This window comes from Leptinotarsa decemlineata, unplaced genomic scaffold (assembly GCF_025532065.1).
Source record: "Leptinotarsa decemlineata unplaced genomic scaffold, Ldec_3_MD MMD2_tig00078422_RagTag_RagTag, whole genome shotgun sequence".
In the NCBI taxonomy this organism is placed as follows: domain Eukaryota; kingdom Metazoa; phylum Arthropoda; class Insecta; order Coleoptera; family Chrysomelidae; genus Leptinotarsa; species Leptinotarsa decemlineata.
This window is the reverse complement of record NW_027412747.1, coordinates 11,729,674-11,744,037: the sequence shown is the minus strand read 5'-3', so window position 1 is coordinate 11,744,037 and position 14,364 is coordinate 11,729,674. Positions and strand designations below refer to the sequence as shown.

Sequence of the window (14,364 nt, the reverse complement as noted above, 5' to 3'; positions counted from 1 at the left end):
GGAAAAAGTCTGCGTTGTTATTAAACTCAGTAATACAATTAGTACTTGTCCAAGGACATCACATTTCAAACAGATAACGAAAATTTTAAGTAATTATGCAGCCGTTTCAATTGTATGTGTTGGTTTATGGCCTTTGAGAGTGCCGAAAAATTTAAGTGTGCACAATACCGTTTATTTCGACTATATATGTGTGGGTATATGTACGTATATATACTTTTATAAGTGTTAAATTACATAGACTTAGTATATGCTTGTATACATTTTTATCGTATTCACACACGCTTTGTCAATAAGAGCGATTCTTCTGACAATGAAACTTATTTATTATTATTGAACCCATTTTTCGATGCGACGTTTCGTTCAGTGAAATCCATCATCAAAACATTTTTTAATACGAACCTGAATATTTTTGTATACATTTTGGTAGTCATTGTTATTACAAATTCATTGACATATTGCAAATATGCATTCCTTGACATTTCTTTCAAAAAACACTTTTATCAAAATTCCATCATTTTACTTTTTTTTCAATGAGAAATCAAATTATTTAATATCGTGGCAAGCACATAGTTAATAGTATCGTAATACACCACATTGTAAAAGAAACAGTTGCGAAAGAGAATGTAATGAAATAATAGATTGTAGAAAATGAACATCATAACAAAATACTTCATGTTATATTTTTTGAGTTACTGTCTCACGTGATATCACATTAAATGTTCAAATTGTCTTCCATCATTTCTTAATCAGATACTTGCTCAAGAAATAGTGTGCTTGTGGCACTCCCATCTGTGGAGTGATAGCCGTGTAGGCTCTCTTGATCGAATCTTTTCGAAATCTTTCTGAATACTTTATCTTTTATGAAGCCTCACAACGAAAAATCTAGAAGAGAAAGATTCCGTGAACGTGGTGGCCATGGTGTGGCCACGTGATGTATCGAGGAAATCTGCATTCTCCTGTGATGTGGTGGAGCTCCGTTGGGTTGGAAATACTCATATTTTTTTAATAGGCTGTGGCAGATCTTCTAGAAACTCATTCAGAGTCCCTGATAAAAGTCCAAGAATAATTCTCCGGTCAGAAAAGTAGGGGTTAATAATTTTAATATCAAGAACACCAAGACATACATTTATACCATATCTCTCTTGAAAATTGGTAATTCTATGTAAATTTTCATTTTCTTGTCGCCAGTGATAATGTATAATCCTGTTGAATCATCCGTTATTGGTAAATCTACTTTCATATATGAAAAAACTGCGGCAACTTTCAACAATGAATACATAATTTACTACTTTTTTTATACACTTGTTCAAATGCATTTTTTATTTGAATATTTCATTTCGATTCAATAAAATGCATTCATTATTTTAGTATTGAAATATATAATTTCCAATAATATCAATTCAACAAATAAACATTATTATTATTTCTATAGTGGCGTTGATAACGCCACCAATCAACCACATTTCATCAGACATTCTCACTTGTGCTGATAAGGTTTCAAATTCTTGACCGACTTCAATCAACAAAGGAAGTCTGATTACCTCTTCCTGTGCCAAGCGTTAGACTTCCACTTTATTTGTCTCACGGGTAGAAACGAAACAATTATCGTCAAGCATGTCTCCAGGGCGAAAAGTAGTCTACAGTAAATCTATAAATTATAGTCCGCACGAGATTCGTTCGCATCCATTTAAATTCATCAATCTACCTATATATCTAAGTGCGATTACGTCTTTCTACTGGATAGTGCTGTGTCCATTCCTCTACGCATATTTTGCAAACAGTTATGAAACGTTTTCGAAGATTAGTCATTTTTATTTGCTGCTGGCTTTTGTTGTATACCTGATGATACTGGCAATCCTCGTTTTTCTTTGGAGATTCAAATTCAGAAGGGAAGCTCACTACATTTATTATTCCTCGGAGACTCAAGCTACCGAAACGGAGATGAAGCGTCATCCATCAGATTCTCACGTGATGTCAGAACCGGATTATACACCAAAGCCAAAACCGACTCCCATCCGTATAACGTTGCAGGAATCCAGACCGATCTCACAGAACCTTTCCTCGCCCTTGACACCTCGTGAATTGTTCCTGTTCGATTTGATAGAAACAGCTGTGAAGTCAGACAAAGAGGCTTCCCGGCAGTTCATCGAAAAGGAACGTGAGAACTGCTTGGAAGATGTGAAGGTTTCTGCTGTCAGTGATTGCGAGGAGGTGAATAGAGAGTTCTTCATCGCCAGTGCGGAAGTGAAGGAGGCTTGCGTTACGGAAGTGTTTTTGTTTGTTCAAGAAGATCGTGTTGATGATGATGATAGGGGTTTCGAGCGTGTTGTGCTGGTCGATTAGTTGATTTTTGCATTTGTGACGTAGTTCTTGTGTACAAGGTTATTCTGTGGTGTAACGAAGAATTATATTATTTTCAGTGAATCGTATCCACGATATTATATAACAATAAATAAAATATTTAGAATTGAACCACTTGCTTGAAGGATGTTTGATTGTACCTATTTTTCACAAATGAACAACCAATTCAAAGATAATAGATTACTTCTGTATAGTAAAATTATTTTATTTGAATTATTTATTAATTTTTTAAAATTTTTACATGATATTCAGTAAATTTTCCACTTTTTTACAAACTTATACGTTTGAAAATGTCCGTATAGGACGAAACTGCAGTAACGTTAGTTACAAATAAAAGTGGTTAAAAAAACATAGAAAGTTTCATTTCTCTTTTCTTCATATCAATTCGGTATGAACTGCATGAAATGAGAAAAGAATTAGTTATGTTATGGTTGGTTTCTGGATTTTGCCGTGGTCTTTGGTTACTTTGGTTACAATCTCCAAACGTTTCAACTGCAACTGCGGCAGTCATCTTCAGTGGCGTTGTCGAAGTACTCTTCTGGACGTATCAACTGGAACAGTTTGTATTAGATTATAACAATTTGCAATGCAACATTTAGTTCATTATATTTCATCATCAACTTTATTTTTTTATATACGGACATACATAGCTGCATTTGTTATTACACTGGCTATGAAATTCTATTAAAAAATTGGAGATCCGTATTTAAATATATATATATATATATATATATATATATATATATATATATATATATATATATATATATATATATATATATGTTTCATACAAAAGTTTTAGGAGTTCATGAGAGCTATATTTTGATATAATTTTTAAATATACAGGGTGTTTGGTGTAGGTGCTACAGACCAAAATTCCATTTTTTAAAATAGAACGCCCTGTATATCATTACATATTCAGATGCTACGTTAAATTCTGATATCATTTCATGTTTGGTTTTTGAAATTCGGTTACGGCGTTGTTGAGTTATTTCACTTTTCCTTAAATATAAAGTTTCAAAAAAACTTATTTACTCGTACACGAATCCAGTCTATATCTTTTATTAAATTGAACTAGACTACTACTGAATACAAACCATTATTCTCACCTCTACGATACGATATCGATATCAGTTAAATATAATATTGAAATTCTTGAGAATGTGACTAACTTGAGGGTGAATTGCTTTATATTGCACAATTTCATCAAGAAGCTTATGCTTGTTGATGCCATAGTAACAAATGTTGTTGAATTGTATCTACTTGTCAGTTCGATTCAGTCATTCTTTGCAAAACAGTAACTGTGTTCTTTGTGCGAAAACTCCAGTATGCCTTTTGCGTTTAGTCCAAGTGATTGCATTGATATGTTATTAATTTTTGGGGAATATTAGAAAAACTGCCGTCAAGCACAACGTCTATACCAAGAACGTTTTCCAGACAGACCCAGTCCGTCACGAATGACTTTTTCGAGAGTTGTAGAAAAATTGCGAACTGGGTCATTTCCTTCTACTATAAAGCATCGTCATCATACGAGATCCGTTAGAACTGAAGATTTAGAGATCAATGTGTTGGCTTATATTATTATTCATCCACATGTTTCTATCCGTACTCTTGCAGAAGAAGTCGGTGTGAGTAAATCTAATGTACAGAGAATTCTGAAAGAAAATAAATACCACCCATTGAAAATTCAGTTGGTACAAGGTTTGAAACCCACGGACTTTGAACGACGAGTTGAATTCATTGCTTGTATTCAGGTAATATTACATGAAAGTCCTAACATATTCAGTCAAATTTTGTGGAGCGATGAATCGCGATTCCACAATAATGGAGTTGTGACTCGACATAACAGTCACTATTGGTCTCAAGAAAATCCCCACTGGGTCCGCGAAAGTAATTTTCAAACTACTTGGGGTATTAATGTATGGTGTGGATTGTTCAATGGCCGCATCACAGGACCTTACTTTTTCAATGAAAATCTCAATGGATTGCGATATTTACATTTTCTAGAAAATGATTTGATCCAGTTGATGGAAGATATTCCCATAGCAGAACGACAAGGAATTTGGTGGCAACAAGATGGTGCTCCTCCTCATAATTCACAGGTTGTTACTGAATATCTGGATAGAACGTACCCAAATAGATGGATTGGTAATAAGGGTCCAATTCGGTGGCCGGCTCGTTCCCCAGATTTATCACCGCTTGATTTTTTCCTATGGGGTTATTTAAAAGATATTGTTTTCACTACTCCCCCTTTGAATGTGGATAATCTGAAAATGAAAATTCGACTAGCGTGCAGTGATATTACGCCTGATATTATAAGAGCGACTTGTACGAGAGAAGTGATTCGACGTTTCGAAGCCTGTATAATATCTAATGGGCATCACTTTGAACAATTTTTATGACTTATTTCTAGGTACCTACCATTCTTATGAAATGATTTATCAAGTTATATTATTTACATTGTTATTAATTAAAGATTTGTTTTCGAATACACCTCTTTCAATTTCGGAATTGTTTCATATTCAAAATGATTCCTGACTGAATTCTACAACTCAAAATTGAAACCATTACTTCGAACACCCAAAATTTTGACTAATTTTCATGTGATCTGATGCAGAGAGAATAATTGTATGAGATATTTTAAAAAATAATAGTCGTTCTCAAGACTTTACATTTTAAGCAATAACTCAACAACGCCGTAACCGAATTTCAAAAACCAAACATGAAATGATATCAGAATTTAACGTAGCATCTGAATATGTAATGATATACAGGGCGTTCTATTTTAAAAAATGGAATTTTGGTCTGTAGCACCTACATCAAACACCCTGTATATTAAAAAATTATATAAAAATATAGCAACTCACGTATATGGACAGATAATTTATTGAAGACTTTTATAGCCTGTGTAAAAGGATTGTTCGTTCTTACCATGCTCAGGTGTAAATCATTTCTACCCCTTGTATTATACTCATAAAACTGGTTGTTGACTAGTAGATCGTTGTTGCTTTTGATTCTTTTGTTTTTTATTTTATATATGTTCTTGCATTGCTCAAGTTTAAGTAGATATTTAATTGAGTGTAGTTCAGTCTGAAATGAAATTTTTATTGATTTATTTTGTAGCGTTTGAATATTTTTTGAAATTAGTAATGCCACAATTACCCCATATGATTAATAGACACCTAAGATTCGCCAATATATATGCATTGTAAACCAAGTATCTATTACTAAAACTCAAGTAACTGGAACACCTATATAGAGCTCCTAACATTGGTACAGTTTTATCATTAATATGTTCTATATGTCCTGACCAGTTTAACTTATCATCTATTATGAGTTCCAAATACTTGGTTTTTGCAACATTCATTAAGGGTAAGTTATTTATTCTTAATTCAATATTTCCACAAATTCTATTTTTTTGTTTAAATAGCATGTAAACGGTTTTTGCAGAGATCACCTTAAGTTTATTATGTGCAATCCAATTTGAGTATTTAGAGAGCTCTTCATTAACTGTGTTCTCCAGTAAATATAAATCAGATCCACTGTACAAAAGGACCGTGTCATCGGCGAACGTGAAATACCTTCCCTTAAGCCCGGCCTGCCTAAGTGACAGTACCATCAGTTTATAGAACAGGGGCCCCAAAACGGAACCCTGTGGTACGCCACAATTATTTTTAATATGCTCACTCATACTCTCACCAACAACGACAAACTGGGATATTTCCTTTAAAAATGTCTCAATGAGAGAATAAGTTTTGCACCTTATACCCATGCAACATAGTTTGTTCAAAAGAACAGTATGGTCAACAACGTCAAATGCCTTTCTTAAATCAATGAACACTACAGTAACTATTTTTTTTATCCAATTCCGATGTAATATTATGAATGAAATCTATGGTAGCGCTTAGAGTGCTGCTACCCTTGATAAAACCATACTGATACTCATCAAATCTCACATATCAAATCACATATATCGGTGATGAAATCTAATGAACGAAACATTGCCTTGCAAATTGGTTTGTATCAAATTGTAACAAATCTGAAACAGTGTTGATGGTTTCTCTGCCTTTTTTATATCATTTGAAATGGAGGCGGTAGAGCCAAAAACGAAATTTGACAATTCTAGTTTCTGGCGAATATTTCATTGATATCCCATTGATATTCTCGATATAAAAAGATATTTTCTAGTTCTTCAAAATAAGAAACTTGTGTTCAATTTAACCGACTTTCTACGTCTTACCAATAGTGGGATCGGCCAAAAAACGGTCTGTATAAATAGGCAAAATTTATAAATTTGACAAGTTACTGACTAATTGGACTCTTCAAAGATTTTTAAGATAACTTTTCGTGATGAACGTTTCAGTTTTCTTTTTATTACACTTGAGCAGATTCTCTATTGATGTATATTTATTTATTTTCAAATAGCAGGAGATACCTGGGAGGTAGTGTGGGACTCAGAAAATATGAAGGAACAAAATTCAATCTTCATTCACCCAATTTCATTGTTCTTCTATAGGTATTATTATTGTTTGCAGAGATTTTGGAAGTTTGTTTGAACTTCCACAGAAACTTTCAGAATATGAACATAGAACTTATTCACAGAGTAAAGTCTGATTTGGGCCGCCCTAAAACTTTGAAATTTTCAGTACAGACCTGTAAATTTCAAAGTAATATTTCATTCAGATATGTACATGTTTTCGGCTATTTGATTAACATCAGATATATTGATTTCATTTTATTATGGTCCTAATGATGGCCCAAATGGAGGCAATACTTGATCTTTTTATATCAGAAAAAAATACACCCTGAGAACACCAGAGAGTATTAATGAATATGAATAGGTGGTTTAGAAAAATGGGCTACCAGCAAAAATTTATACCTAATTTTATTTCGACAGTATATTTGAAACTAAGAATGGCATACTGGACTTTATTATTGGTTATCTGTAAGCCTCAAATTAAATAAATATAAACATAAAACGAAACATAAATCTATTTACTTTTATTACTGACTGATTCCCGCTGGGGGGTATAACCTAAATTAATTTATCCACTTCAAGTTGTTTGGTGGGTAATTTCCAAAGAAAGGAAGAAACTGAATAACTTCAATATAAATTCTTTATAAGTGTATGTAGACCAAGTACAGAAGTTTTCTTCAGTTACAAAGTGAGTCCTCTCTAAATAATTACCTTCGCACATTCGAACGTTATATTACACTGAAATCAATTCTACTAATACAGTGTCTGATGAAAATAATTGTTTTGTATTCGAATCAGATGTCATTCACAGAAAGGCTACTCATCATCAACACCTTTTTGGTTAAAGTAAAGAGAAAACACTCATTTCTTACAAAATATGATTTAATGTCATCGGGAGAGACACTACTGCTCTTGTTATGAAGACAAGAAAAGTGACTTCCGTGCAATTCAATGTTCATGTTTGAAAGTAGTTGTTTCGGCTCGATCTTTTTTCCCAGTTTTTATTCGAAATTAACTTCTGTGCACGACCTACACATCTTTGTAAGGAGTTCACATTGAAGTTAATTATAATTTTTTCTTCTCTTCAAAAGTTTTCCACATTTTTTGTATAATGATGGAGAAGTGGAAAGACAAAAAGCTTTTTCCCACCTTGTATTACACGGTGAAGTCAATACTCATTTTCATTTGTTATTGAAAAATTTTTTTTATGATTTTCAATGGTTTTGGGGTGTATTTTTTTACTGATGGATACCCGCGAGATGTCTTAGCCTACATCGCTCATGTGTTTATTGAACACCGTGGAAGCTGGAATGGAGGAAGGAACAAGTTCAAATTGAACTTATGGAGAATATGTGCCTCTGGAAATAAAGGATTGGGATATAAACATATTTCAGGTAGGAAGGTCCGAAGTGCAACCTGCAGAGGTTTATTGTAGCTCACCTATTCCAACTCTGATTCGGCCGTGGCTGGGCAGACACAGTGTTGCTCTGCTGTTACATCATCTTCTGCAAAACACTGTCTTCCGACAGTCCAAGTTTTTTCGTATGATGACTCAGATGACAATGACCTGTAGTCGGCCTGTTAGAAAACATAGGTCATCCCTGCTGCAATCTTACAATTGTTTGATAACATATATCAAAGGATGTATGAGTGAATGCTTTGGAATAGGTCAATTCTGATAGATTTCCCTAGACATTTGAAACTCTTCTTGCAGTTAAGTATTCAGTATTTCAATAAATTGATGGATGTAGCCGTTACTATGCGGTAGGAGATCATGATGAAAAGAGAAATGAAAATTTCTATGTTTTTTACCACTTTTATTTGTAACTAACGTTACTCAATTTCGTCGTATTACAAATAAAAGTGGTAAAAAACAGAAATTTTCATTTCTCTTTTCATTATTCAGTATTTGCTAGACAAAGCCTGAAGTGATGTCAACGATAGGTAGTTATCCCACCGTTTGCAACCCCCTGCCTTGCAAGGTACTCAGCAGGTTCAATTCCTTCCAGGCCAATGCGGTCTGGATTCCAGACCAATTTGAGAAGATTTTTTTTTGGTAACTCAATATCATTTTGGACGTTGCATATTTCAGATACTCGGAGTATGATAATAGAGTACAATTTATTTTTGGAGAATCTGTTAGGGTACATAAAAATTAAATATTGCTTTAATTTGAGCGATTATCATGGCGGTGATAAAAAACAATTGATTACCTACCTAATGACTTTAATGAAATTAATGAAAACACTTTTGTCTTATTTCTACTAGTTATTTTATTTTTAATACCTCGGGTATTATCAAGTATAAAACTAACTTGATAATGGGATTTGATTCCATTATCAAATATAAAACTAACTTGATAATTGGGTAAATCCCAAAACCGGTCGTAAAAATAAAATAACTAGTAGAAGTTAGACATGAATGTTTTCATTCATTTCATTAAAGTGATCATTAATTTCCACAGAATCATCTGATGAACCCAAAATTTGATATAGTGGAACAAACGCCCTTGTTCAAAAATTGTAGATATAAATATCTTTTTCGTGTCATATTGTTACGTTTTCCGGGTGGGTTTGCCAATAATTGATTACACTGTACAATTAAACTTAACTTTATTTTAAATAATCTCAAGGAGAAAACAACTAATCCCTTGGCTAATACCACGAAGGGCGTTGGATTATATCCGACAGGTGTCAGTGCAGGATTCTTCACTGAAGTTATTCCTGCATATGCTGTTGGCGATACAACTGCCGCAATAGATTTTCAATTATTGGAACACACTTGCAGACCGGTTTCGGGCTGTTTGGCCACTTGTCAGTGCAAGGTAGTGTCTATCATCAACATAAAGTCGATGATTTCCGATAATTGAAAATCGAATTACTTCAGAGTATCATTCCTCGAACTAGGCTGAAAAAAATCTTTTTAAACAGATTTGTCATCGTCCTATCTGCCTGTAAACGAGGTAAACAACCGCATATCCGGAATTCGCCCAATTCCTCGTATAAGGAAAAAAACTTCACATATAGTCAATGGGCATACTTGAAGACTGGCTATAACTCTGGCAGTCTCTACTCCCTACACTGAAGGTTAATGGACTGACATCTATCAGAAAATAACTACTCCCCTGGCTAATACCACGAAGGGCGTTGGATTATATCCGACTTTATTTCGCTGCTATACTGACAATGCAACCAAACACTTTAACTAAAACTTCAAACTAATATTCAAATGTCTATCGCCTTATTAGATCGCTTCGTACCGAACTGTCAACTAGACTTCCCGATATGCGAAGTGGGTAGTGTTAATATATGCCAAGTCTTAGGAAGCCGATAGAATTATTCTCGAAGACAATAGGGAAGTCGCTGGAAGTATTTCGAAGCGACGCGAAAACTGGAACACTCGTGAAGCGTAAGTCGAGTTGAGCGCGATCTATGCAACGTCAAAATTGATTTTCGACAACCACTGGCGGACGGCGTTATTTTTTTACAGGGGATGACTCACAACAATACCCAAACAAGTTAACATTCATGCTACAGGTTCGGATGCATTGTCTAAAACGGTGTTAGCAGATTTGAAATCTATGAAGATATTGAATAAAAAAAAATTAAAGAAAAATAAAATCAAGAAAAAAATTGAGGAAAAAAATTAAATAAAAAATACAATGTCATTATTTTTCGAGTTTGAAAGCCGTGGATTTTTGGAATTTCTTCCTGACGTTTCGCTGGCGCGACTGGCTAGTTTCTTCAGAGGTTTAACTATCATGGCTTGCTGTCCGATGACTAACTTTTAGGCTTCCTGACGAAGCCTAAACCTCAGCCGCGAAAGTCTAAACCATTTTGTCAAAAAAAAAACAAATTAGTACGCTTATATTTTTTGAATTTTTTGATAATTATTCATTTATTTTGTCTCAATTTTTTTCTCTCATTTTGATGTTATTTTTTTTTTAATAACACACGAATATTTCGGTCCGGGTATTTTCAGTATTTTTACTATTTATAATGTTTCATTCATTTTCATTTCATTTTTTCATAATTTCTTCAAATCAGAGATTTCAAATCCCTTGACACCTTATTAAAATATCGTCAACCGCATCAAAACAAAAACTAACATTATTACGTCCAGGGTCTATTCAAAGTTAATCAATTAAACTCAATAGTCACTATATTTTCGGACGCTGTCATTTTTATTATATTAGATTGTTTCAAAAGGTTAGTCCTCCGGAACTAAATTTCGCAAACCAACGTCGAACAGTGCGTTTATTTAAACATTGCCAAATACCTGGTTAATTTTTCGGTCTGCTTCGGCAGCGCTTTCGTTAAATTTGAATTCGTAGAGAAAAATCTACCGAAAATCGCCTAACGACATCATATAGTAAGTAATGACCTGAAAAGAGGCAAAAAATAAAATTTGGAAAAAATGATGAGCATGAATGTATAGAGTACAAAACTCTTTATCGCTTAGTATATATCATAACACAGTAGAATATAATTTATTGAGATAAGGAGCTACAAAAGCAAATGACATCGAAACGGCCAAAACTTCTCTGAAACAATCCAAAAGTTTATTGAAAGATAAGGAAAACCTTGACGTTTTCAAAATTCAGCGCTAAGTTTTGAATGCTACTCGTGCAAGAAATCCTAAACCCCATGAAAATGAGTCATCATTTGTCATATTATCAATTGAATTGTAACACAGTTCTCTTCTTCTGTAATTTTTGCTTATCAATTTTCAGATGAATGCTGCTTACTCACAAGCCAAGTGCAGATTCAGCTTCTCCAACCATCTAATAATAGGGTAGTTCTCGGATCTCCACATTTAGCACAACAGATTCTACCATTGCAGGTATGTCTTTTTATACTGGTGTTGTTTAAAATCCTCAAACTTGCTTGTACCCATCAATGATGAGCTTATGCCCACTTAGCAGAAACATTTTGGAAAGACCATCATCGAATGAACTTATTTTTTGCACAAAATTCAACATTAATAAGTAGCAAGTGAAAGTTCTGTTCTTAGCTTTCTCACTTCAATAAAATAAAATTTTCTATCCAGAGCCAATATTACTTTTTGCCGTTTATTTCTTGATGCCCTTTTGTTTGTTGTTGTTGCCTGACATGTGGTTTCAACAAGACGGTGCCACATGCCACACGGCACGCGAAACAATGGCCCAATTAAGAGCCGCCTTCGGTGAACAGTTTATCTCACGTTTGGGGCCCATCATGTTATTGCTCATGTCTACAGGGATAAACCAGCAACGACTGACGCTCTGGAAGCCCATATTGAAGCATTTATACGTGAAATACCGGTCGATATGTTAGAGAGAGTGTGCCAAAATTGGACCTTGCGCATGGGCCATCTAAAGCGGAGCCGCGGACAACATTTGCGTGAAATCATCTTCAAACATTAAATTATATTGATCGTTCTATCGATTCCAATAAAGATTTCATCAATTTTTTCAAATTTTTTGTGTTATTTTGAGAATCAAAACCTATACCTCTTAAAAAATCACCCATTAGCAAATGCAACTAATGCTACACATAAGAGTTCTTTATCAATACATTTATTATTCTAGTTGGAATTCAACAACGAACCTGAATGTTTGACAAGTAATGTCGAAACTCCTCCAGGCCAAACTGTGGATTCCATAAGACATCTCTATCTAGGAAGAACACCTCGAGTCGTGAAGCAGTGTGTAAGGTGCTGCAGCTCTGCAGGTATAGTGCAAGCTACTCGAACGGCTGCCATTCGAGCATGGGATCAAAGATGGCTGCGGTCTTGTCAGTGAGTATACAGTGGAATGGTTTTGAAAACATTTTATTGTTGAGGGGGTCGTATCTGCCGTACCTAGACATATATCAGTAGCACTATTGTTTTAATTGTCAAATCAACTTTCACTTTCTTGTTGAAATTTTTAACAATCTCAACTTGCTACCAAAATAAAATTGTAATATATTTCATAGCGTACTAGAGGTGCTTTTTCATTTTTCAAAGATGGAACAAACATACTGCACATAAGATTTGAAGAAATTCAATCGCAATACTACTATTGACGATATATTTAGTGATTCAAATGAGTTTCTTCAAAATTCTCTCTTTCTCTATGTGGGAAACTCATGAAGAAAGGAAGAAAACAATGATATCTGAATAAATTTTTTATAAATATATAAAGATCATGCGAAGAGGTAACTTACAAACTGGAGGGAAGAACCCGCTCGAAACAACTACTTTCATATAAACATATAAACATTGTATGATATGGAAGAAGGAGCACTTGCGAAACAATTTTTTTTATATGGACATTGAATTATAACAAAATGCACTTTTTCCTATTTAGTTTGTGCTCCAAATATTTGTTATGGAATTGAGTCAGATATCATTCACAGTATTGCTACACAAGAGGTAAAATTTCACTTACATGGAACAGTGTCATCCTCAATGATGGACATCAACGTTTTGAATCAGCAAGTTCCTTCATATTAAGAAATTTATAGTTATTTGACCAATTATAATACTAGTAGTGCCAGTTACTCAAGTGGGCCAACTCGCTACTGGATTTGAATTGAATGAAGTTAACATAGAACATAAACATTGACATTTTTATATCTGACAAAATTCTACACTACAAAATTCTGACAAATCAATAGGATACATTTTGAAATAATTTGTTATGAGTCCATATGACAACTCCTCCACAATTCATAGTTGGTCTGTTGTATGTTTTAACTAATTGAAAACCTTCTATATGCAAACTTTCTAAATATGCCAATTCTATACCTTTTTCAATCAAACATGAGAACTTCAAACTTTTGAATTCGTAAATTGAGTGAGTCACTGTAAAGTTGATGAATCTTATCACTATTTATTGTGTTTGCATTGAGTAAAACAAAACTTGGTTGTCATTGATTTCATCTTTGCTCTTCACTAGCACACTATTACAATTGATGAAATATATTAACAGTAAATGTTCAAAATGTCTCCCTCTAAGTCTAGTGCATAGTCTGCATCATTGATTAAAATTTCTTAGCAGATGAATGATGATTGCCAAAAAATCATCATCTTACTTTTCCTGTTGAAGATATCGTCTCTAGGTGTGCATTTTTTTCAATTACGTTTTTTTCCAGGTGTGGAGGACTCTGGAGAATTCAAATCTGTTCTGGATTGTGATATTAGTTTTATTATCTTAACCATAAAATATATTGAAGTCACTTTTTCAATGGCTTGCAAATATATTTCATGTTATTTTAACTCAAGATATTTTTTTACGTATACAAAATAAATGTATTGTTAAACATTTTTGTTTGTCATTCAAGGGAATGGGTCACTCGTTTGTAAACGGTTTAATTTTTTGTAGTGACAATTTACAAAAAAATTTATGCACATTGATCATTACTTTTTATCTTCAGATCATAAATACGATATTATTTTTTTTTCACTGAAAGGGGTAAGCTGGTCAGCTCCTTCACATTCTGGAGGGCGCGTCAGCATTATTGACCAGTGATCATCGTAAGTTTGAGAATTATGTGCTTCGA

The 14,364-nt window shown here is 33.8% G+C and overlaps 1 protein-coding gene across 1 annotated transcript in view; it reads left to right on the top strand.

The window, feature by feature from the left end:
* MED16 (Mediator complex subunit 16) overlaps window positions 1-14,126 on the top strand; it is a 36,079-nt gene extending 21,953 nt beyond the window's left edge. The window contains exons 10-12 of the mRNA XM_074186495.1: window positions 11,571-11,680; window positions 12,408-12,616; window positions 13,957-14,126. Of these exons, the coding sequence (XP_074042596.1) occupies window positions 11,571-11,680; window positions 12,408-12,616; window positions 13,957-13,999 (362 nt within the window). The 3' untranslated portion in view covers window positions 14,000-14,126. The remainder of the gene's footprint in view (window positions 1-11,570; window positions 11,681-12,407; window positions 12,617-13,956) is intronic.
* Window positions 14,127-14,364: the final 238 nt, after the last annotated feature.